The 25,469-nt window shown below is 53.1% G+C and overlaps 1 protein-coding gene across 1 annotated transcript; it reads left to right on the top strand.

Annotated features, from left to right (window-relative positions):
- Nucleotides 1–308: 308 nt before the first annotated feature.
- LOC123399180 (protein LURP-one-related 10-like) lies at nucleotides 309–1,443 on the top strand. The gene is made up of 2 exons (XM_045093614.1): nucleotides 309–776; nucleotides 894–1,443. Exons 1-2 carry the CDS (start codon nucleotides 396–398, stop codon nucleotides 1,257–1,259), a joined length of 747 nt encoding a protein of 248 aa, XP_044949549.1. The 5' UTR covers nucleotides 309–395; the 3' UTR covers nucleotides 1,260–1,443.
- The last annotated feature ends 24,026 nt before the right edge of the window (nucleotides 1,444–25,469 follow it).

Raw genomic sequence — 25,469 nt, 5'->3', positions numbered from 1 at the left:
GAGACAGCGGCTACAGCTTCCCCAGACTCCACACGCTTTCCCTCCGTGGTCGGCGCGCTGTTGGATTCTCCCCCAAACCACACGATGAGAGCCACCAACGATTCGTCCTCATTCGCACTGAAATATGTTTCTTTACTCATTAAGCAACTCGAGGACGAGAGAAATGATTAAGCTGGAAAAAGCCAGCGGACTCAACGACTGGCCTGCTTCCGGTGTCCAGTAAAGACGGATTCTTCTTTGCCAAAGTTGCTGTCGATCGATGTCGCCGTGGAGAGCTTCCCGTTCAGACTTCAGACCTGACCCGACCCGACGAACAATCTACTGTAGTAGTAGTATTTGCAACCCATTTACTAGTCCTATATAGTCTGAAGGCTGACGCCGAGCTGCCATTGTTAATGCTGGCGGTGCCAAACTGGTCAAACATCCCGGTCCAAAACCAGGACGGGGCAAGACGCGTGCGCCCATCCCGGCCATCATCGGCCGCTCGATCCGATCCGCCGCCGCCACCTGATCCTGCGCGCGCGTGTCTCCTGGGAGGAAGGGAAGGGATGGACGCGGTGCCGGCGCTGGCGGTGGTGGACGCGCGCTTCTGCGCGGGGGACGAGGCGGCGCTGGCCGTGACCAAGACGCTCAGCATGTCCGGCAACGACTTCACCGTCACGGACGCCGCCACGGGCGCCCTGCTGCTGCGCGTCGATGGCGTCCTCTTCAGCCTCCGCCGCCGCTGCCTCCTCGCCGACGCCCACCGCCGCCCCGTCCTCACCGTCCAAGAATCGGTGGGTCTTCTTCCCCTCTTCCCCCCACTTCCGTTCCGCGTCCAACCATGTTGATTCCTTCTTCTCCAACCGTCTGACCCTGACGCGCCGCGGATGGTTGGTGGCCGGTGGCTCCAGGCGCTGGTGATGAACACGCGGTGGAAGGTGTACCGCGGGGACAGCACGAGCCGGCGGGACCTGCTCTTCACGGTGGTGAAGCCGTCGGTGATCCAGCTGCGGTGGTCCACCAAGGTCAGCGTCTTCCTCGCCAGCAACGACGCCGAGCAGGCCCCGGACTTCCGGATCACCGGCAGCTACCACGACGGCGCCTGCTCCGTCTCCCTCGGCGAATCCGACACCCTCATCGCCAGGATCGACCGCCGCTCCACCGTGGTCAGCGCGCTGCTGGGCAAGAACGCCTACAGCGTCACCGTCAACGCCGGCATCGACTACGCCTTCATCGTCGCGCTCGCCGTCGTCCTCGACGAGATGCACTACCAATGACACACCACTCAAGTCTCCTCCTATTGCCGCGGGTGGCTCATACGAATTGTCGTGTGTGTCAATGCTTTGTGCAGGGGAATCACCAATCCTCTGCTTTTGAGTTGATACATGCGTGTGAGTGTGACGATGTGAAACAGAGATTTTGATCCGATTCAGGAATGTTCAGAGGGGGCGCTCGGTTGAACGGCTTTGCTTGCTCCAATTCTGTTTCGTTATCTGGTTTCTTGAGCATCTACAGTCACGGTTTGCAAATTTGAAGCCTCAAACGTCTGTTTCCGCGGACACTAACCAACCATCCCTTAAACCTATTCGTTCATATCCAACTCTTCCGTACTTAATCCCCTAAATACATGCAAATGGAAATCCTATGCATTACGTATTCCTAGTCTTCGTCGTCGGAGATGGCCTTCAGTTCATCCTTGTCCGCCGCAGCTGATGCCCCCTCCATCGCAGGCCGCGTCGCGTCCATCTTCTGCCGACGAAGATGCCTCGTCTCCGCAGCCGACTCCGAGCGGATGGAGTTCAAGATGGCATGTTGCTCCGTCTGTAGATCCACTTCCTCCTCCATCAGCGGCGCCTCCTCCTCCCTCACATCCTTCTTCGTCGGTGTCTACTCCTCCTCCCCCACATCCTGCTCCGCTGACGCCTGGTCCTCCTCCCTCACATCCAGCGCCGATGCCTCCTTCAGCTCCTCCTTCAAATCCTATTCTACCTCCTCCCCCAAATCCTCCTACAAATCCAGAGGTAGCCACGCGGCCCTCCGGATCTACTCAAGGAGCCAAAGCCGATGATAGATCGTGTAGTGGCGGCAACGTGGGGGCATGACTAACGGCTACGATGGACGAGAGGGCGAAAATATGGAGGGGTGGGGTTTGGGTGCCGGCGCTCGGCTTTAATAGCCAGGCTAGGATAAAACAACTCGTGGGTACGGCGCCACGCGACGTTCACACTGCGGCGGCGGAGGAGGCGTCCGTCGGACCGTCGGGTTTTCGAACGATTTTGTGTGGGTCCACGTCGTCGGACGGACGTGGCGGGCGTGCCCGGGCGCCCCCATATTCGTCCCATATTTGGGATGGATATGAGGGATGTCGATCAGCCCGGGCGTCTAAGGCTGGTTTGAGAGGCCGACTGGATCGAAATTTGGTGATCGGTGAGTGACGCGGCGACCTGCCCAAATGTTTGAGGGGGTATAAGAGGTCCGATTGTAGATGCTCTTAGGGCATCTTCAACGGTCAACCCGCAAATTCCTCCCTTTCGCGGACGGACACAGGGACCAGTCCGCGAAAACGGATGCGATAGGGCGACATTCGACGCTAATCTATATTTGTTCGTCAGTAAATTCAAATTCAAATATACTTCGATCTGATCCACACAACGCGTCACGCGGCGTATCACATGCCCGATCACAGCAAAATGAGGCAAATATGATTACTTTTTACATGTCTGAGTCTCACAATCCATACATTTCTGCCCTGCCGAACACACTTTCCGTGTGAACCTTACTTTATCAGAATTATTGTATGTTTTTTGAAGCAAGTTATGGTATGTTCAGGGATTGAACTATGGTAGTTTTATCTATCTTTATCATTGGTATAATATTAGACAATTAAAATAATCACATTTTGCATATATAGATTTAGGACCTGTTCGGAGTCACTCCCGCTTCCTGACTCCACTCCAGGAGCAGCAGGAGCCGTAGTTAAACTTTACGGAGCGGGGAAACAGCTACTCCGTGGATCCTTCTATTTGACGGAGCTGGAGGTGTCGTGGGTATAAGCCTGACAGTAGATGTGTAGGGTACGAAAAGGATGGTCAGAGTCCCAGCTACGGCGAGGATGTATGAGTTCGGGCCCCTCTGCGGTGGAGGTAATAACCCTACGTCTCAGTGCTCAAGGAGCTTTGTTGTCGAGTGGAATAGGGAATACAATGAGTTGCTAACCCCTCTACCAGTGGGGGAGGGTGGCTTATATAGAGTGTGCTCCCCTCCACAACGGTTCCGGTACAGGGGTGGAGTAGTGGGGATTGAATGTGTACGTTACAGGTAACGTACGCCCTAAATGCTAATAAATGCACCTGGAAACGTACGACCGTTTCCTCCAGGGGGTTGCGATGTACCGAGTGGTGTCCAGTCGGTTAGCTTGATATCCTCCGAATGTTAATCTCCGACTGGATGGTCGAGGACCTGTTACCGACTTGATGATGGGGACTCCTTAATTCAGTCGGAACTGACTAAGGGCCTTGTCCTTTGCGAGGGATAGTCCTTGGGTAGGACCTACATGACAGGCCTATGACCCTACCCTAGGACTATAACCCCATCATTAGTCCCCGAATGATTGGGGTTGAAACGACGAAGCGATGCTTGAAGTTTGGATCCGACTGGAGCGGGTTTGGCTTGGGCGTTGCTTGCCTCAATCCATTTTATCTCTTCTGACCAACGATCCAAGTGGAAGTACTCGTGAAACAGACTGTCGGAAGCCGAGTGCTTCTGCGGCATCTGTTGACGCGACCGGTCAACTGACAGCGGCGGATTTTCCGGGATCTCAAATTTCGGGTTCCGCGCGCTCAGTGGGGATGACGCCATCGCGCTCGAGTAGCGCCTGATGCCTCGATTCTCGCGCCTTCAACTTCTCCACTAATATCGCCGCGGTGGGTCGGGGGATAAAGTTTCGGGGCCACCTGCCAGCGACCCAATCGGAACCCTATTTAAATCTCGGTGGCGAGGCTTCCCCGTTACGCTCGCCGAATCCCTTGCTCTCGCCTGCTTCGCCCTTCTCGCCACCTCCAACGCTCCTATACTCCTCCCTTCTCCTTCCTCCCGAGGGCTCGCAGTTGCCGCCATGACCAAGGGCCAGATCAGCAAGATGGAGGCGAGGAAGAAGAAGGGGAAGACGGCGGCGCCTGCTCAGCGGCGGCAGCGGCCGCTGCCGGCGGGATGGATCCAGGGCGACTTCCTCCCCTCCACAGTGACGGAGGGAGATCTGCTGCAGCTGGTGGAGCACGGGATGAGGGTGCACAAGTCCTGGAGGCTGCCGGCGGAGAACGAGGTCGAGCCAGCGCCTCGGGAGGGGGAGCACGTCCTGCTGCTCAGCCACGTCCACCGAGGTTTTTCTTTGCCCCCGCATCCTTTCTTCAAGGGCATCATGAATCACTTCGGGGCCCAACTTCACCATTTTCCTCCGAATGCCATCGCCCATCTTTCTGCCTTTATAGTTTTGTGCGAGTGTTTCATCGGCTGCCCTCCCCATTGGGGTTTGTTCAAACACATCTTTTCCGCCAGATCCCAAACCATCAAACGACTTAGTCAGTCGGATGATAAGACGCATCTCCTCCAGCTCTGCGGGGGCTTAGGTTTCCAGAAAAAGAGTCGGAGTAGTTATCCTGCTCTTCAGTTAAGTGAGTCGGTCAGGAACTGGCAGTCGACGTGGTTCTACTGCCAGGATATCGCCTGCCCGAACGCTTCGACAGGGCTGCCTCCCTTTAGCTTAGATCGGCCTGCCCCACCTAAGCAACTCGCGCTCACGAGGGCGGAGAAGAACGACATCCAGCCTATGGTCGGGGGCGCTCGTAGATGTCGTCAGGAGGGGGGGGGGTCACTGGCATAGACTTGTTGGAGGTCTTCCTCGGTCGGCGTATCCAGCCCGTGCAGGCTCGCGACCACGCCATGTGGCATTATACGGGGCCCGAGGATTCCACTCGGACCAACGTCGTGGGCGTGACTGAGGAGAGGGTGACCTCGTGGGTGCTCCAGATGACAGGCCCCTGCGAGAATCCCAAAGGATCTCGGTGAGTGAAGCCCTTCTGCGTGGATAATCCTCCTCCGAATCAGGTGAGTGGCACTTGTCGAGTGCTCCTAACTGTCTTAATCTTATCGTTTGCTTGAATCTCTGTGTGACGTCTGATGTCGCCGACTGAATTTTATGCAGGAGTGGACCAACTGGTTTTCTCCCGTCTCGAACGGGAACCCGGCCGAGGAGGAGGAAGGCAGCCAGGAGGGCAGCGTGGAGAGCGCTGAATATGTCTCCGACAGCGGGGAGTCGGAGGAAGAGACCAGCGAGGAAGAGGAGGAAGACGAAGAGCAGGACTCGCCGCCTCCGCAAACAGAGCATCGGACCAAGCGCCAACACGAGCCTGCCGTTCCCTCGGCCCCTCCAGCATCTTCGAGTGCTCCGCCCACTGCCCTGGTGGTCCCGAGTGCTCGGAGCACCAAAAGGGCCAGGGATGCTGCCGCTGAGCCTGCGGGTCAGTCTTCCAAGGCGGCCAAACCGAGTGGGTCCAAACCTCGGAAGGCTCTGCCGCGGATGAGGGTTGATGTCCCCGTCACCTCCACGTAAGTGTATCGGTCCTCTAATTTCTTCTGATATCCGAGTGAATTCTTGTTCATTGGTCGAACGGATTTCACTCGACAGAGTTGCTACTTCTGCCACCTCTCCAGCGCGCCAAGAAGATGACCCCATGGACACGGACAATGTCGTCTCGTCCCAGCCAGGTGCATTGTAGTGACTTCGAGTGTTTTATTCTATCATAGGTTCTGCCTCTTTCTTTTTCTGAGATCTTGCATCGTTCGGTCTACCAGAGGCAATTTGCGTGGACGAGGGCGATCAGGGGAGAGCTGAACAGGCTGCAGAGCCCGTTCTTGAGGCCGCTCCGCCTGTTGCTGCTCTCGCCGCCAACGTGCCGCCGACTGAACCGGCACTGGTGGTTGAGGTGCCGACTGGAGCGGACCTCGGGATGCCTCAGGAGCTTCCGACGATGCCAGGCTCGTCAAATGTCGAGTTCAACATCCAGCGTCTCCCGGAGGAGCAGGTGGGAGCGGCCAAGGGAGCCATGGTGCAGGCGGAGCTGATGGCTGGGGAGGCCAAGAGGGCCTACGACTCCGTCGCGTCCTTGTACCAGCGGAGCCTGGAGCTGCGGGATGATATCCGAGTAAGTGGGCTAGTAAGTATTTACTTTTCTCTTGTAACCCACTGGGTGTTTTTGGATAGCATCTGTTGTTCGCAATGAGTTCACTCTGAGTGAACCCAGTGGGTGTAGTCCCCGAGACTTCTGTCAAGTGCTTGCACCGGCAGTTGTCTTTATACATATTGTCTTTGCTTTGGTCAGGTCTGTAAATAACATGACCGAGTGCGCGTAGTTGTGGCACTCGGAGTGCACTTACTGTAAGAGTCCTCGAGAGTAATTTGTACTCAGGTCGGGTAGTATTGGCCTCGTAGGCGTAGGTGGTAACATGCATCTCAATAGGGCGGGCCTGCTTGAGTTGCATGCCAGTGGGGTCAATCTTAGTGAACCCACTGGGTGTAGTCCCCGAGGCCGCTGTCGACTGCTTGCGTCGGCAGGGGTCTGAAGAACTTAAACTTTTGTTGTTGGATTTTCTGATTGTCCCTTGGTGTTTGCTGGCAGAAAACTTGTGAAATGGGAACAGCCTATGAGAGTCTCAGGGCGGAGAAGAATCAGTTAGCTGGTGAGCTTGATGCGACGCTGCTTGCAATGGCTGGCATGAAGGATGCTCTGGCGGGACGAGAGAAGTCATTGGAGCAGGCGCGTGAAGCGAACAAGGTGTTGACTGAGGAAGTGGAAAAGATGGGGAAACAGAGGACTGCGCTGATGGGTCAGATGGACGTGCTGAACAAACGGTGCACAGCACAGGAGAAATACGTCAGCGACTGGGCTCGGCAGATGATGACGCGTCTGGCTGGTAAGTCTTGCTCTTTCCGAGTGGTTGTGTTATGCGCGTCACACTCGGCACTTATTGTCTGCTTGTCCTGTTGTCGCAGATTTTTGCTTTGACGCTGAAGCTGAAGCGGCTGATGTAGAGCGGTCGATTCTCGAGAACGTTCCACTCGGCGAGGACGCCAATCGGGATCTGCTCCGTGCGCACATCCGCGTGGGCAAAGTTGGTCCTTTCATCGGTCGACAGAGAGAAGTCGTCGGCCGAATCGACAAGGAGCTTTGGCCAGAAGATGAGTCGCGGTAGGAGATGGAGGACCTGATGACCCGACTGGAGGAGATTCCGAACCGAGTGCAGTCGTGGAAGAAATCTGCAGCTCGTTGTGGTGCAGATGTTGCTCTATCTCTGGTCCGAGTCCATTGCAAGGAGGTGCGCGAGGAGAAGTTGAAGACGTTGAAGGTGGCCAACACGAAGAAACTTCGATTTGAAGACTTCATGGAAACCTTCCTTGAAAGTGCTACCCGCATCGCCGACGGTATTGATCTGGACACGTTCGTAGAGCCCTCCAGTCCTGGTGTTAATCCAGATGAAGCGTAAAAACACTTTTATCCTCGGTATGCCGAGTGTTAATCTGTAAGAAACTTTGGCCACTGCTGTTGGCCGTCACATTCGTGGTTCGGTGTGGGTAAGCTTGATCCACACCGAACTACTATCTTTGGTTGAACTTTGAATCGAATCTTTTGCTCTTCTGTTGCAACGTTGACTCGAGTTTTTGTTTGGCGTTTCTTGGTGAAGCCAAAGGCAAACATTCGGAACATGTCAGATTGGCGTTTTGACATCTGCATGAACCTCATTGAGGGTCCGTGGAATTCCCTAAGCCCCCGAGTGTGACGTGAAGTGCACACTCGGAGAAAGTTAAAACTTAGGCGATTCTGGATCGCAGCTATGCCCCCGAGTGTGACGTTAAGTGCACACTCGGAGAAAGTTAATACTTAGGTGATTCTGGATCGCAGCTAAGTTTTTTTTTTGAGACCGAAGTCTGCGACCGCGGAAGAACATTGAACCTGCAAAAAACTCAACCTGCTTTATATTATTTCACCAATGCTTGTTCTTTACATTGCTTCAGTCGACGGTCACGTGTAGAAGCGCTTCAAGAGGTCTCCATTCCATGCGCGCGGCTCGTCTGTCTCCCTCTCGATGTTGTAGAGTCTGTATGCTCCGTTGTTCAGCACCTTGGAGATGATGAAGGGTCCTTCCCAGGCCGGGGCTAACTTGTGAGGTCTTTGCTGATCCACTCAGAGCACCAGGTCGCCTGCTTGAAACGTGCGACTCCTGACGTGGCGTGCATGAAACCACCGTAAATCTTGTTGATAAATGGTTGAGCGAGTCAGTGCCATCTCGCGCTCCTCCTCTAGAAGGTCCACTCCATCTTGCCTTACTTGTTCTGCTTCAGCTTCGGAGAAGAGTTCGACTCGTGGAGCATTATGAAGCAAGTCACTCGGAAGGACCGCTTCTGCTCCGTAAACGAGGAAGAACGGCGATCGCCGTGTAGATCTGTTCGGGGTTGTGCAAAGACCCCAAAGTACTGAAGGTAACTCGGTGACCCAAGCGCCAGCGGCATGTCCCACCTCTCGCAGAAGTCAGGGCTTTAAACCCTGAAGAATAAGTCCATTCGCCCGCTCTGGTTGTCCATTGGATTGAGGATGTGCTACGGAAGCAAAATCCACTCGGATACCTTGGCTTGCACAAAAACCTTTGAATCTGTCCGAGTCAAAGTTTGTCCCGTTATCCGTGATTATGCTGTGAGGTACACCGAATGTGGAGATGATGTCCCTGACAAACTTGACGGCTGTTGAGGCGTTGAGTTTCTTGATGGGCTTGGCTTCTATCCATTTTGTGAACTTGTCGACTACCACCAACAGATGAGTGTAGCCTCCTTGGCCTGTCTTGAATGGTCCGACTGTATCTAATCCCCAAACTGCAAACGGCCACACAAGCGGGATTGTCTTCAACGCAGAAGTTGGCTTTTGGGACTTGTTGGAGTAGAACTGACAGCCCTCGCATCGGTCGACCATATCTTTAGCCATCTCATTCGCCTGCAGCCAGAAAAAACCAGCCCTGAATGCCTTGGCGACGATTGCTCTTGAAGAGGCGTGATGACCGCAGGTTCCCGAGTGAATCTCTTCCAGGATCAACTGCCCCTCCTCTGGGGAAATGCAACGTTGAAGAATGCCTGAAACACTCTCCTTGTACAATTGGCCATCAATGACAGTGAATGCCTTCGACCTGCGGACTATCTGCCTGGCCTGGGCTTCGTCTTCTGGTAGTTCCTGTCTCAGGATATATGCAATGATCGGCACAGTCCACTCGGGGATGGCGGCGAGAATCTCCATAACCAGATCAACCACAACAGGTACATCGACTTCAGTCGGATCTGTTGAACTCTTGGGTTGTACTGGCTCTTCTTTAAAAGGATCTTCTTTGACTGAAGGGAGGTGAAGGTGTTCGAGGCAGACGTCACTCGGGACTGGTCTCCGAGTGGATCCGAGTTTTGCCAACTCATCACATGCTTGATTCTTCAGTCTTGGAACATGGTGAAGTTCTAGACCTTCAAACTTCTTCTCGAGCTTCCTCACTGCATTGCAGTATGTAGTCATGGTGGGGTTCCTGACATCCCACTCTTTCATCACTTGATTGACCACCAAATCCAAATCGCCGTAGACCATCAGGCGACGGACGCCGAGTGAGATGGCCATACGCAACCCGTAGAGGAGAGCTTCATACTCTACCTCGTTGTTGGAGGAATCGAAGTGTATCTGTAGCACGTACTTGAGCTTGTCGCCCTTTGGTGATATGATCACAACGCCAGCGCCGGAGCCATTCAACATCTTGGACCCATCGAAGAACATTGTCCAATGGGTCGAGTAGATGTGCGTCGGTTGCTGTTGTTCTACCCATTCTGCTATAAAGTCAGCCAGAGCTTGAGACTTAATAGCTTTCTTGGCCTCGAACATGATATCACAGTACAACATCTCCATCGCCCACTTCGCCACTCGGCCTGACGCGTCTCGATTGTGGAGAATTTCCGACAAAGGAGAATCAGAAACGACAGATACTGAGTGGTCTTGGAAATAATGGGCAACCTTCTTCGCAGTCAAATAGATCCCATAGATAAGCTTTTGATAATGGGGATACCTCTGCTTGGAAGGTGTCAGGACTTCGGAGACGTAGTACACTGGCCGCTGAACTTTGTATGCTTTGCCTTCTTCTTCTCGCTCGACTGTAAGAACAGTACTGACGACTTGATTTGTAGCCGCGATATACAGAAGAAGGGGCTCTTTACTGAGCGGAGCAGTAAGAACCGACTGGGTGGAAAGTAGGACTTTGAGGTCGTCGAATGCGACTTGGGCTTCATCTGTCCACTCGAAAGTATCTGATTTCTTCATGAGTCGGTACAGAGGAAGTGCTTTTTCGCCGAGTTGACTGATGAACCTGCTCAAAGCCGCTAGGCAACCTGTGAGCCGTTGAACATCGTGTATTCTGACCGGCCTCTCCATTCGGACGATGGTCCCGATCTTTTCGGGGTTGACATCGATCCCTCGTTCGGAAACGAAGAAACCGAGTAACTTTCCGCTGGGAACGTCGAATGAACATTTGGCGGGGTTGATCTTGATATCGTACCTACGAAGGTTGGCGAATGTTTCTGCCAAGTCAGTCAGCAGGTCGGAACCTTTGCGTGACTTGACTACGATATCATCCATATACGCCTCCACATTCCGACCGATCTGATCGAGGAGACATTTTTGGATCATGCGCATAAAGGTAGCTCCTGCATTCTTCAGACCGAACGGCATAGTGATGTAGCAGAAGCACCCGAATGGGATGATGAAGGCTGTTTTTAACTCATCGGGACTATACAGACGAATCTGATGATAGCCCGAGTAGGCATCAAGAAATGACAGACGCTCGCAACCCGCAGTCGAATCGACAATTTGATCTATGCGGGGGAGCGGAAAATGGTCTTTCGGGCAGACCTTATTGAGATGCTTGAAGTCGATGCACATTCGGAGCGACTTGTCCTTCTTGGGCACCATGACAACATTGGCGAGCCACTCGGAGTGGTGAACCTCGCGAATGAAGTTGGCTGCCAGCAGCTTGGCCACCTCTTCCCCGATTGCCTTCCTCTTGTGCGCAGCGGACCGGCGCAGGCGCTCTCGGACAGGCCGAGCCGTGGAATCCACGTGCAGTCGGTGCTCAGCCAACTCCCTGGGTACACCTGGCATGTCAGAGGGTTTCCATGCGAAGATGTCCCAGTTCTCACGGAGGAATTGGGTGAGCTCGGCTTCCTATTTAGGATCGAGGGTGGTGGAGATGTTTGTCGGGGCAGCAGTGCGTCCGTCGGGTGGATGCTGACCTTCTTCGTCTCTCCCGCTGACTGAAATGTAGACTCTGAAGCTGGCTTCTTCGAGCGCATCAGGTCGGCGGGGTCGACTGTTTTCTTGTACTTGTCCAGCTCGAGGACGACCATGTGCTGGTCGGTGATTCTTGATCCCTGCTGCAGACACTCTTCAGCTTGCTGCCGATTGCCTGTGATGGTGATCACACCCATCGGGCCTGGCATCTTCAGCTTCTGGTATACGTAACATGGACGGGCCATGAAGTGCGCATACGCTGGGCGACCCAGAATTGCGTGATAAGCGCTCTGGAAGTCAACCACTTCGAACGTCAGCTTTTCCTTGCGGAAGTTCTTGTCGGAGCCGAAAACGACGTCCAACGCGATCTGGCCGAGTGATTTGGCCTTCCGTCTGGGGACGACTCCGTGGAACTGCATGCTGCTCTCGCTGAGTTTGGACATCGGGATGCCCATCCCCTTGAGGGTGTCGGCGTATATGATGTTCAAGCCGCTGCTGCCATCCATGAGGACTTTGCGTAGTCGGACTCCTTCCATCACCGGGTCGATGACCAGAGCCTGTCTTCCTGGGGTGGGAACATGCGCTGGATGATCCGACTGGTCAAAGGTGATCGCAGTCTGAGACCATTTAAGGAACTTGGGGCTGGCAGGGGTGGCCATGTTCAGCTCTCTGTTCACCAGCTTCAGTCGACTCTTTCTCTCGACGTCAGCAAAGATCATCAGGGTTGCATGGACTTAGGGGAACGGATCCTCCTTATCCTCCTCATCCTGTTCATGGTCCTTCTCACTCGGTTTCCCTTCGCCGAACCCCTGGATCAGGAGGCGACACCGTCGAGTGGTATGCTTCGCATATATGGGGTTGCCCTCTTCATCTATCTTCGTATGAACCGGACATGGCTGGTCCAGGATGGGGTTATTGAACTGCTTCTTCTTGGGGGTGAACTAAGCCTTCCCTTTGCCCTTGAACTTGGCATTGGTTACGGCTGCAGCTTCTGCTTGCGGAGCAGTCGGAGCTTTCTGCTTCTGCTTCCGAGTGTTGCCTCCATCTCCATCAGCGACTGTTTTGTGCTTGCCGCTTCGGATGCAGTCCTCTTCTTCGCCATTTGCATAGCGTGTTGCTATCTCCATCATCTTGCTCATGGAGATGTCGCCTGTTCGGCCGAACTTTAGGTACAGATCCCTGTACCGCACGCCTGCCTTGAAGGCGCAGACTGCTTGATGCTCGGTGACGTTCTCCACCGTGTGATAGAGAGTTGTCCAGCGCTGGATGAAGTCACGCAGGGGCTCATTCTGCTTCTGGACGCAGTGCTGGAGCTCCACAAGGCCAGGAGGGCGCTTGCACGTCCCTTCGAAGGTCCTGATGAACACTCGGGCTAGATCTGCCCAACTGTAGATGCTTGAGGGGGCCAACTGGTTCAGCCAGGCTCGCGCCGAGCCGTCGAGCATCAGAGGGAGGTGCTTCATGGCGACATGGTCGTCTCCTCCTCCGATCTGGACTGCCACTCGGTAGTCATCCAGCCACGTTTCTGGCTTGGACTCTCCTGTGAACTTGCTAATTCCCGTCGCCAATCGGAAGTTGGGAGGGATGTCAGCCGAACGGATGTCTCGACTGAAACACTCGGGACCAGAAACGGTGGCCCTGCTTCCACTCGGACGGTCGATATCGCGACCATCGCGGTGGGCCCGACCCCTGTCGACCCTTCGCTGGGCGATATGCCCTCTTGCGTCGGGCCTTGGGTCGTAAATGTCACCGACTGAACGCCGATCATCATGATGTCGGGGCCCGTAGGGCCCACCCCACGGAGGGGTGTGTGAACGGCGGCGATCTTCATGATTTATGGAATGGCTGCCTCCTCTGTGCCGCTGATGGGAACCTGGGCTGTGCACCGACCGATGCGTATTCGCATGAACAAAACTATTATAGATCCTGTTGTGCGACTCGGAGACCGCCGAATTCTGCTGCTGTGCCGTGTGCAACAGGGCTCAGATCTGCTCGATCCCTCTACCAGCCTCTGAATCAGTCGGCTGGAGGGAATCGGCTATCTTGGCAGCTACAGCCAAGTTGAGGAGGGGTGTGCGGAACAGCTCCACGTTGCTCCGCCGAGTGTGCCGACTAGCAGAACGGCGAGGTGGACGACGCGCGCCGGACGCTTCGCCGATCTCGTGCTCGTTCCGGCCAGCCTGACGGAGATCTTCATGGGAATTGGCCATGTGTACTTCTGCTGCAGGCCCGTGACCTGCGTACTCAGAAGGAAACTCAGTCGGAACCGAGCCCGAGCGCTGGGACAGCGGGGCAACCACAACTGACTCTAGAACCACCACTTGTGAAGATGCGTTCTGGCGCGCCTGGGCGTGTTGCACCCAACGCTGGAGCCGCGAACGGCGGGACCGCTTGACGCGGCGCGTGACGGCGGTGTAGGTCGACACCGGAGCTGACTGCTGGAGAAGAAGAATGCCGCGGGCGCCGGCACGGAAGTGCGTAGCCCCGCGACGGGGAAGCGCCTCGACATCGAGGGGCGCATCCCGAAGCCACGCCGAATCGTCGACGATGAAGGAGAGAGCGCCGAAGAAGATCTGGTGACCCATGCTCGAATCTCCACCGGACGACGTGACGAAATGAAGTAGTCGCAAACTCGCCGGAAGTCGCTTAGACGCCTGCCCCACGGTGGGCGCCAACTATCGTGGGTATAAGCCTGACAGTAGATGTGTAGGTTACGAAAAGGATGGGCAGAGTCCCAGCTAAGGCGAGGATGTATGAGTTCGGGCCCCTCTGCGGTGGAGGTAATAACCCTACGTCTCAGTGCTCACGGAGCTTTGTTGTCGAGTGGAATAGGGATTACAATGAGTTGCTAACCCCTCTACCAGTGGGGGAGGGTGGCTTATATAGAGTGCGCTCCCCTCCACAACGGTTCCGGTACAGGGGTGGAGTAGTGGGGATTGAATATGTACGTTACAGGTAACGTACGCCCTAAATGCTAATAAATGCACCTGGAAACATACGACCGTTTCCTCCAGGGGGGTTACGATGTACCGAGTGATGTCCAGCGGTTAGCTTGATATCCTCCGAATGTTAATCTCCGAATGGATGGTCGAAGACCTGCTACCGACTGGATGATGGGGACTCCTTAATTCAGTCGGAATTGACTAATAGTCTTGTCCTTTGCGAGGGGTAGTCCTTGGATAAGACTTACATGACAGGCCTATGACCCTACCCTAGAACTATAACCCCGTCAGAAGGTCTTCCAAACAGCTCCTTAGTCTTTGTTGATTCAGTGTGCTGCTACATATGGCAAAGACAGTGGTATAAGCCATATTTTTTAAACATTTCATTGACTCTTTCCTATAAATAAGAAGGTAATGTCTGCACGGAAACCACAAATATCCGATTGCTATGAAGAAGTAAATAGTGTACAATTGTAAAACCGGAATATTTGAAACTACCACGTGTTAATAAAATTATCAAGTCATAATATAGTTGTGGTAAATTTTGAAACACCATAAGACAAGGGAATCCATTTTTTGAAACTCTTTGGAGAAATGTTATTTGTAATTGAAAATAACTAGTCAAATTCTTTTCAACTATAAATATTTAGGAACGGAGGAAGTACATGTCCTCGACAGCAATATTTCAAACTAGTAGGGCAGAAGGTGCGGCGGCACGCTGCACCAGAGTTAAAGCCTGTCATTTAGCAAATTTGTTTTTTATGTAATATTTGTTTTCATATTTTTTTGTAATCTTATCTTTTCACTTGGAAAGAAGTGTGAAAAATTGTTCGTCATAATTATTGGTTAGTTATAGTTACCGTTTACCCACTATTATTATTTGTAGAAAAGTGATGTAATATTTGTTGTTGTTTTTGTAAATTTATCTTTTTGAGTTTAATTTTAAAGGAGGAGGAAAAATGTGGATTCGTTGTAACCATATCTTATTGTGCAAATATAGTGTGAAACAATGACGGTTTTTTAGACTCAGACATGTAAAATATATGTGTGCAAATATAATGCGAAACAATGATTAAATAAAATTATTTAATGTAGTGAACAACAAAGTAGCATAGCTGAGTTGGTTATACGGCCGTAGACAGGCCTCGCATATTGCGCATACGACCTCGGACCGAATCCCACTTCTCGTAATTTCTATTAAAAAATTTCCTCGTTTTTTCCGGTTTAGTGAGGCTGCCCGTTTCGGTCCGACCGCCGGTCCAATCCAGTATAAAATCAGCAAGACGTATGTATTCTATAGTGAAATTCTTAAAAAAAACTTATATTTAAGAAAGAGAGGAGTAGATAAAATAGATGACGTGGCAAGTAATTTAAAAAAAAGACAAAACAAATAGAGTAACATAATATGTTACCATCACAAAATGTTTTTCACTAAAAGATGACTTTAGTTACAAAATGATGGGGTCATAGTCCTAGGGTAAGGTCATAGGCGTGTCCTACAGGTCCTACCCAAGGACTATCCCACGCAAGGGACAGGACCTTAAGTATGCCCGACTGTATTAAGGTGCCCCCATCATCCAGTCGATAACGGGCTCAGGATCATCCAGTCGGAGACTAAGACTCGGAGGACACCGGACCTGCCGACTGGATACACTCGGTGCGTCGTAACCTCTCTGGAGGGAAACTGCCGTGCGTTTCCGGGTGCATTAACTAGCATTTATAGCATACGTTACCTGTAACGCATGCATTCAATCGCCACTACTCCACCCTTGAATCAGAACCGTTGTGGAGGGCAGCGCACTCTATATAAGCCGCCCTCCCCCACTAGTAAAAGGGTTAGAAAATCATTGTACTCCATATTACACTCGGTAACCAGCTCCAAGAGCACTGAGATGTAGGGCTATTACCTCCACCGTAGAGGGGCCTGAACTCATACAACCTCGCCGTAGCTAGGACTCTGCCCATCTCATTCGTACCCTACACATCTACTGTCAGGCTTATACCCACGACAGTTGGCGCCCACCGTGGGGCAGGCGTCTAAGCGACTTCCGGCGAGTTTGCGACCACTTCCTTTCGTCATGTCGTCCGGTGGAGTTTCGAGCATGGGTCAGCAGATCCTCTTCGGTGCTCTCTCCTTCGTCGTCGACGATTCGGCGTGGCTTCGGGAGGCACCCCTTGACGTCAAGGCGCTTCCCCGTCGCGGGGCCACGCACTTTCGTGCCGGCGCTCGCGGCGTTCTTCTTCTCCAACAATCGGCTCCGTTGCCGACTTACACCTTCGTCACGCGTCGCAGCAGGAGATCTCGCAGTCCGCGTCTACAACGTTGGGTGCAGCATGCCCGAGCGCGCCAGTTCGCGTCCTCTGAGGTGGCAGTTTTGGAGTCTGTTGTAGTCGCCCCACGCTCCCAGTGCTCGGACTCGGTTCCGACTGAGCTTCCTACGGAGTACGTGGGTCGTGGGCCTGCAGCAGAAGTACACATGGCCAACTCTCATGAAGATCCTCGTCAAGCCGACCGAGGTGAAGTTGGCGAAGCATCCGGTGCGCGTCGTCCGCCTCATCGTTCTGCCAGCCGACACACTCGGCGGAGCAACGTGGATGTGTTCTGCACGCCCCTCCTCAACCTGGCCGCGGCTGCCCAGATTGCCGATTCCCTCCAGCCGACTGATTCAGAGGCAGGAAGGGGAATCGAACAAATCCGAGCCCTGTTGCGCACGGCGCAGCAGCAGAATTCGGCAGTCTCCTAGTCACACAATCGGATCCACAATAGTTCCGTCCATGCAAACACACATAGATCGGTTCACAGCCCTGGATCTCATCAGTATTGCCGTCGCTCACGCACCCCTCCGCGGGGTGGGCCCTACGGGTCCCGGCATCATGATGATCGGCGTTCAGTCGGCGACACCTACGACCCAAGACCCGACGCAAGGGGCCGAATCGCCCAGCGAAGAGTTGACAGGGGTCGAGCCCACCGCGATGGCCGCGATATGGACCGTCCGAGTGGAAGCAGGGCCATCGTATCTGGCCCCGAGTGTTTTAGTCGAGCCATCCGCTCGACTGATATCCCGCCCAACTTCCGATTGGCTGCGGGAATCGGTAAATTCTTAGGAGAGTCCAAACCCGAAACATGGCTAGACGACTACCGAGTGGCGGTCCAGATCGGAGGAGGAGACGACCATGTTGCTATGAAGCACCTCCCTCTGATGCTGGACGGCTCGGCCCGAGCTTGGCTGAACCAGTTGGCCCCCTCAAGCATTTACAGTTGGGCAGATCTAGCCCGAGTGTTCATCAGAACCTTCGAAGGAACGTGCAAGCGCCCTGCAGGTCTTGTCGAGCTTCAGCACTGTGTCCAGAAACCGAATGAACCCTTGCGCGACTTCATCCAGCGATGGACGACTCTTTACCACATGGTGGAGAACGTCACCGAGCATCAAGCAGTCTGCGCCTTCAAGGCACGCGTGCGGTACAGGGAGCTGTACTTGAAGTTTGGTCGAACCGGCGACATCTCCATGAGCAAGATGATGGAGATAGCAACTCGCTATGCAAATGGCGAAGAAGAGGACCGCATCCGGAGCGGTAAACACAAGACAGTCGGGGATGCCGACAGAGGTAACACTCGGAAGCAGAAACCGAAGGTTCCTCCCACACCGCAAGCAGAAGCTGCAGCTGTAACCAGCGCCAAATTCAAGGGCAAAGGGAAAGCGCAGTTCACCCCCAAGAAAAAGCCTTTCAACAATCCCATCCTGGACCAGCCTTGTCCAATCCATACGAAGATGGATGAGGAAGGTAACCCCATATACGCAAAGCACACCACTCGGCAGTGCCGTCTCCTGATCCAGGGTTTCAGCGAAGGGCAGCCGAGTGAGAAGAATCCTGAGCAGGATGAGGAGGACAAGGAGGATCCGTTCCCCCAAGTCCATGCAACCCTCATGATCTTCGCTGATGTCGAAAGCAAGAGTCGACTGAAGCTAGTAAACAGAGAAGTCAACATGGCCGTTCCGACTGCCCCCAAGTTTCTCAAATGGTCTCAGACTGCGATTACCTTCGATCAGTCGGATCATCCAACACATGTCCCCACCCCAGGAAGGCAGGCTCTGGTCGTCGACCCGGTGGTGGAAGGGGTCCGACTGCGCAAAGTCCTAATGGACGGGCGGCAGCGGATTGAATATTATGTACGCTGACACTCTCAAGGGGATGGGCATTCCGATGTCCAGACTCAGCGAGAGCAATATGAAGTTCCACGGAGTCGTCCCAGGGCGGAAGGCCAAATCACTCGGCCAGATCGCATTGGAGGTCATCTTCGGCTCCGACAAGAACTTTCGCAAGGAGAAGCTCATATTCGAGGTGGTGGACTTCCAGAGCGCTTACCATGCAATTCTGGGCCGCCCGGCGTATGTGAGTTTCATGGCACGACCGTGCTATGTGTACTTGAAGTTGAAAATGCCCGGTCCAAAAGGCGTTATCACCATCATCGGCAACCGCCAGCGAGCCGAGGACTGTCTGCAAGAAGGGTCGAGGATCGCCGACCATCAGATGGCTGTACTCGAGCTCGAAGAGTACAAGAAGATAGTCGACCCCGCCGACTTAATGCGCTCGAAGAAGCCAGCTTCTGAGTCCGCGTTCCAGTCGTCAGGGGAGACTAAGAAGGTTAGCATCCACCCGACGGACGAGGCTGCCGCCCCCACGAACATCTCCACCACCCTGGATCCCAAATAGGAAGCCGAGCTCACCCAATTCCTCCGTGAGAACTGGGACATCTTCGCATGGAAGCCATCTGACATGTCGGGTGTACCTAGGGAGTTGGCTGAGCACCGACTGCATGTAGATCCCGCTGCTCGGCCCGTCCGAGAGCGCCTGCGCCGGTCCGCCATGCACAAAAGGAAGGCAATCGGAGAAGAGGTGGCTAAGCTGCTAGCTGCCAGATTCATTCGCGAGGTTCACCACTCCGAGTGGCTCGCCAATGTAGTCATGGTGCCCAAGAAGGACAAGTCAATCCGAATGTGCATTGACTTCAAGCACCTCAATAAGGTCTGCCCGAAAGACCATTTTCCGCTCCCACGCATAGATCAAATTGTTGATTCGACTGCGGGGTGCGAGCGTTTATCATTTCTTGTTGCCTACTCGGGTTATCATCAGATCCGTCTGTATGGTCCCGATGAGTTGAAAACAGCTTTCATCACCCCGTTTGGGTGATTCTGCTACATCACCATGCCTTTCGGTCTCAAGAATGCAGGAGCTACCTTTATGCGCATGATCCAAAAATGTCTCCTCGACCAGATCGGTCGCAATGTGGAGGCATACATGGATGATATCGTAGTCAAGTCCCGCAAAGGTTCCGACCTGCTGACTGACTTGGCAGAAACATTCGCCAACCTTCGTAGGTACGATATCAAGCTAAATCCTGCCAAGTGTTCATTCGGTGTTCCCAACGGAAAGTTACTCGGTTTCTTCGTTTCCGAACGAGGGATCGATGTTAACCCTGAAAAGATCGGGACCATCGTCCGAATGGAGAGGCCGGTTAGAATACACGATGTTCAACGACTCACAGGTTGCTTAGCAGCTTTGAGCAGGTTCATCAGTCGACTCGGCGAAAAAGCACTTCCTCTGTACCGACTCATGAAGAAATCAGATACCTTCGAGTGGACAGACGAAGCCCAAGTCGCGTTCGACGACCTCAAAGTCCTACTTTCCACCCAACCGGTTCTTACTGCTCCGCTCAGTAAAGAGCCCCTTCTTCTGTATATCGCGGCTACAAATCAAGTCGTCAGTACTGTTCTTACAATCGAGCGAGAAGAAGAAGGCAAAGCATACAAAGTTCAGCGGCCAGTGTACTACGTCTCCGAAGTCCTGACACCTTCCAAGCAGAGGTATCCCCATTATCAAAAGCTTATCTATGGGATCTATTTGACTGCGAAGAAGGTTGCCCATTATTTCCAAGACCACTCAGTATCTGTCGTTTCTGATTCTCCTTTGTCGGAAACTCTCCACAATCGAGACGCGTCAGGCCGAGTGGCGAAGTGGGCGATGGAGATGCTGTACTGTGACATCAAGTTCGAGGCCAAGAAAGCTATTAAGTCTCAAGCCCTGGCTGACTTTATAGCAGAATGGGTAGAACAACAGCTACCGACTCACATCTACTCGGCTCATTGGACAATGTTCTTCGATGGGTCTAAGATGTTGAATGGATCCGGCGCTGGTGTTGTGATCGTATCACCAAAGGGTGACAAGCTCAAGTATGTGCTTCTGATACACTTTGATTCCTCTAACAATGAGGCAGAGTATGAAGCTCTTCTCTACGGATTGCGCATGGCCATCTCACTCAGCGTCCGTCGCCTGATGGTCTACGGCGATTCAGACTTGGTGGTCAACCAAGTTATGAAAGAGTGGGACGTAAGGAACCCCACTATGACAACCTACTGCAATGCAGTCAGGAAGCTGGAGAAGAAGTTTGAAGGTCTAGAACTTCATCATGTTCCAAGGCTGAAGAACCAAGCGGCGGACGAATTGGCTAAGCTCGGATCCACTCGGAGACCCGTCCCGAGTGATGTCTGCCTCGAGCACCTCCATCTTCCTTCAGTCAAAGAAGATCCCTTCACGGAAGAGCCAGTGCAACCCAAGAGCGCAACAGATCCGACTGAAGTCGATGTGCCTGCTATGGTTGATCTGGTCACAGAGATTCTGGTAATTATCCCCGAGTGGACTGTGCCGATTATGGCATATATCCTAAGGCAAGAGCTTCCAGAAGACGAAGTCCAAGCCCGACAAATAGTTCGCAGGTCGAAGGCGTTTACCATCATTGACGGTCAATTGTATAAGGAGAGTGTTTCAAGCGTTCTCCAACGTTGCATTTCCCCCAGAGGAAGGGCAGTTGATCCTAGAGGATATCCACTCGGGAACCTGCGGCCATCATGCTTCTTCAAGAGCAATCGTCGCCAAGGCGTTCATGGCTGGATTCTTCTGGTTGCAGGCTAACGAAATGGCCAAAGCTATGGTCGATCGATGCGAAGGCTGTCAGTTCTACTCCAACAAGTCCCACAAGCCAACATCTGCACTAAAGACAATCCCGCTTGTGTGGCCGTTTGCAGTTTGGGGATTAGACACAGTCGGACCATTCAAGACAGGCCAAGGAGGCTACACACATCTGTTGGTGGCAGTCGACAAGTTTACAAAGTGGATAGAAGCCAAGCCCATCAAGAAACTCGATGCCTCCACAGCCGTGAAGTTTGTCAGAGACATCATCTCCAGATTCGGAGTGCCTCACAGCATAATCACGGACAATGGGACAAACTTCGACTCAGACAGATTCAAAGGTTTCTGCGCGAGTCAAGGTATCCGAGTGGATTTTGCTTCCGTAGCACATCCGCAATCCAATGGACAAGCTGAGCGTGCAAATGGACTTATCCTTCAAGGTTTGAAGCCTCGACTCTTGCGAGAGATAGGACATGCTGCTGGTGCGTGGGTAACCGAGTTACCTTCAGTACTTTGGGGTCTCCGCACCACTCCGAACAGATCAACGGCGCGATCACCGTTCTTCCTCGTCTATGGAGCAGAAGCGGTCCTTCCGAGTGACCTGCTTCACAATGCCCCGCGAGTCGAACTCTTCTCCGAAGCCGAAGCAGAACAAGCAAGGCAAGATGGAGTCGATCTTCTAGAGGAGGAGCGCGAAATGGCACTTACTCGCTCAACAATTTATCAGCAAGATCTGCGACGTTTTCATGCACGACATGTCAGAAGCCGCACGTTCCAGGCTGGAGATTTGGTGCTCCGAGTGGATCAGCAGAGACCACACAAGTTGGCTCCGGCCTGGGAAGGTCCTTTCATCATTTCAAAGGTGCTGAACAACGGAGCATACAGACTCTACAACATTCAGAAGGAGACCGACGAACCCCGCGCGTGGAACGGAGACCTCCTCAAGCGTTTTTATACATGATCGCCGACTGAAGCAGTGTAACGAACAAGTTTTGGAGAAATAATATACAGCAGATTCAATTTCTTTTGCAGATTCAGAGTTCTTCCGTGGTTGCAGACTATGGTCACAAAAAAAAACTTAGCTGCGATCCTGCATCGCCTAAGTATTAACTTCCTCCGAGTGTGCACTTTTACGTCACACTCGGGGAACTTAGCTGCGATCCCGCATCACCTAAGTATTAACTTCCTCCGAGTGTGCACTTTACGTCACACTCGGGGACTTAGCTGCGATCCCGAATCGCCTAAGTAACACCTTCCTCCGAGTGTGCACTTTGTGTCACACTCGGAGACTTAGCTGCGATCACGCATCGCCTAAGTATTAACTTCCTCCGAGTGTGCAATTTACGTCACACTCGGGGACTTAGCTGCGATCCCGAATCGCCTAAGTAACACCTTCCTCCGAGTGTGCACTTTGCGTCACACTCGGAGACTTAGCTGCGATCACGCATCGCCTAACTATTAACTTCCTCTGAGTGTGCACTTTTACGTCGGACTCGGGGAACTTAGCTGCGATCTTGCATCGCCTAAGTATTTCCGAGTGTGCACTTTGCGTCACACTCGGGGACTTAGCTGCGATCCCGAATCGCCTAAGTAACAACTTCTCCGAGTGTGCACTTTGCGTCACACTCGGGGACTTAGCTGCGATCACGCATCGCCTAAGTATTATCTTCCTCCGAGTGTGCACTTTGCGTCACACTCGGGGACTTTGCTGCGACCCTGCATCGCCTAAGTATTATCTTCCTCCGAGTGTGCACTTTGCGTCACACTCGGGGACTTAGCTGCGATCCGGGGACTTAGCTGCGATCCCGCATCGCCTAAGTATTAACTTCCTCCGAGTGTGCACTTTGCGTCACACTCGGGGACTTAGCTGCGATCACGCATCGCCTAAGTATTACCTTCCTCCGAGTGTGCACTTTGCGTCACACTCGGGGACTTAGCTTCGACCCTGCATCGCCTAAGTATTAACTACCTCCGAGTGTGCACTTTGCGTCATACTCGGGGACTTAGCTGCGATCACGCATCGCCTAAGTATTACCATCCTCCGAGTGTGCACTTTGCGTCACACTCGGGGACTTAGCTGCGACCCTGCATCGCCTAAGTATTAACTACCTCCGAGTGTGCACTTTGCGTCATACTCGGGGACTTAGCTGCGACCCTGCATCACCTAAGTATTAACTTCCTCCGAGTGTGCACTTTGCGTCACACTCGGAGACTTAGCTGCGATCACGCATCGCCTAAGTATTACCTTCCTCCAAGTGTGCACTCTGTGTCACACTCGGGGACTTAGCTGCGACCCTGCATCGCCTAAGTATTAACTACCTCCGAGTGTGCACTTTACGTCGCACTCGGGAACTTAGTTGCGATCACGCATCGCCTAAGTACTATTCGCTCCTCCGAGTGTGCTCTATATGTTACACTCGAGAATTTAGCACTGATCATGAATCACCTAAGTCCTAATATTTTACGAGTACACATTTAGTGTTCAACTCCAAACAACATTCAAGCAAAAGAATCAGTGTTTTCGTTGTCACTCCAACAGTCTAGACACGATAACAGACTCGGTGCGGATCAAGCTTACCCGCACCGATCTAAAAGTATGACGGCCAACAGAAGTGGCCAGAATATCTTATAGGCAAACACTCGGCATACCGAGCATAACATCTGACTACGCGTCAGCTGGGTCGGAGTCAGGACTAGAGGACTCCACAAAAGTGTCCAAGTCAATTCCATCAGCAATGCGGGTGGCAGTCTCGAGGAACGTCTCCATGAAGTCTTCGAATTGAAGTTTCTTCGTGTTGGCGACCTTCAACGCTTCAGCTTATCTTCCCGCACCTCCTTGCAATGGACTCGGACCAACGACAGCGCAACATCAGCATCACACCGCGCTGCCGATTTCTTCCAAGATTGCACTTGGTTCGGCACCTCCTCCAGTCGGCTCGTTAGGGTCTCCATCTCCTCCCGCGACTCCTCTTCCGGCCAAAGTTCCTTGTTAATTCGGCCGACGACTTCTCTCAGTCGACCGATGAAAGGACCTACTTTGCTAGCGCGGATTTGTGCTCGAAGCAGATCCCGATTGGCGTCCTCACCGAGTGGAACTTTGTCCTTAACAGCCCGTTCCACAGCCGCTGTTTCAGCTTCAGGGTCTCCGCAAAAGTCTGCCACCAACAAGCAAGCAGGCAATGAAAACTAAAAGTCAGGCACACGATAAAGCCACTCGACAAAGCATAAGACTTACCAGCCAGACAAGTCATCGTTTTCTTAGCCCAGTCGGTGACATACTTCTCTTGAGCTATGCACCTTCTGTTCAGGACGCCCATCTGATTATGCAGATCGGTCCTATGTTTCCTCATCGTCTGCGTCTCCGCCGTCAATAGCCTGTTTGCCTCCCGAGCTTCTTCCAAGGACTTTTCTCGCGCTTCTAGAGCGTCCTTCATACCAGCCATGGCAAGCATTGCAGCTTCCAGTTCACCAGCATATTGATTCCTCTCCGCTCTGAGGGTTTCATAAGAGGTTCCCATCTCACACGTTTTCTACAAAACGAAACAAAGGGTTATCAGCAACTTTCTCAATACACACTACGTTCTTCAGACCCCAGCCGACGCAAGCAGTCGACAGCGGTCTCGGGGACTACACCCAGTGGGTTCACTAAGAGTGACCCCACTGGCATGCACCTCAAGCAGGTCTGCCCTATTGAGGTGCACGTTTTCACCTACGCCTCTGAGGCTAAAGCTACTCCACCTGTGCGCAGTTTACTCTAGGGAACTCTTACCGCAAGAGTGCTCCGATTGCAGTAAGTACTTGCACTCAGAAATCTTGTCTACGGACACGACAACAATAAAGACCAAATGTATAAAGACAACCGTCGGTGCAAGCACTCGACAGAAGTCTCGGGGACTACACCCACTGGGTTCACTCGAAGTGAACCCATTGCAAACAACCAACTTCGACAACACCCAGTGGGTTACAGAAGAAAAGTAAGTACTTACTAGGGTACTTACTCGGATGTCATCGCGCAGCTCCAAGCTCCGCTGATATAAAGCTGCAGCGGAGTCATAAACCCTCTTGGCCTCTCCGGCCATCAGCTCCGCCCGAACCATGGTCCCCTTGACCGCTCCCACCTGCTCCGCCGGGACACACCAAATGTTGAATTCGGTGTTTGACGAACCGGGAATCGGGGGGAGATCCTGGTTCATCCCAAGGTTCGCCCCAGTAGGTTCCTCACCCG

The sequence above is a fragment of the Hordeum vulgare genome, chromosome 5H (assembly GCF_904849725.1).
Source record: "Hordeum vulgare subsp. vulgare chromosome 5H, MorexV3_pseudomolecules_assembly, whole genome shotgun sequence".
Lineage (NCBI taxonomy): Eukaryota > Viridiplantae > Streptophyta > Magnoliopsida > Poales > Poaceae > Hordeum > Hordeum vulgare.
Note: the sequence above shows the minus strand (reverse complement) of the source record. Positions and strands in the feature narration are given on the sequence as shown.

What these genes read in the sequence shown, in the direction of transcription:
- LOC123399180 (XM_045093614.1), top strand. Translation starts at nt 396, where the DNA reads ATGCTGGCGGTGCCAAACTGGTCAAACATCCCGGTCCAAAACCAGGAC. An exon ending in TCCTCACCGTCCAAGAATCG is followed by an intron (nt 777 to 893) that starts GTGGGTCTTCTT and finishes CGGTGGCTCCAG; the next exon opens with GCGCTGGTGATGAACACGCG.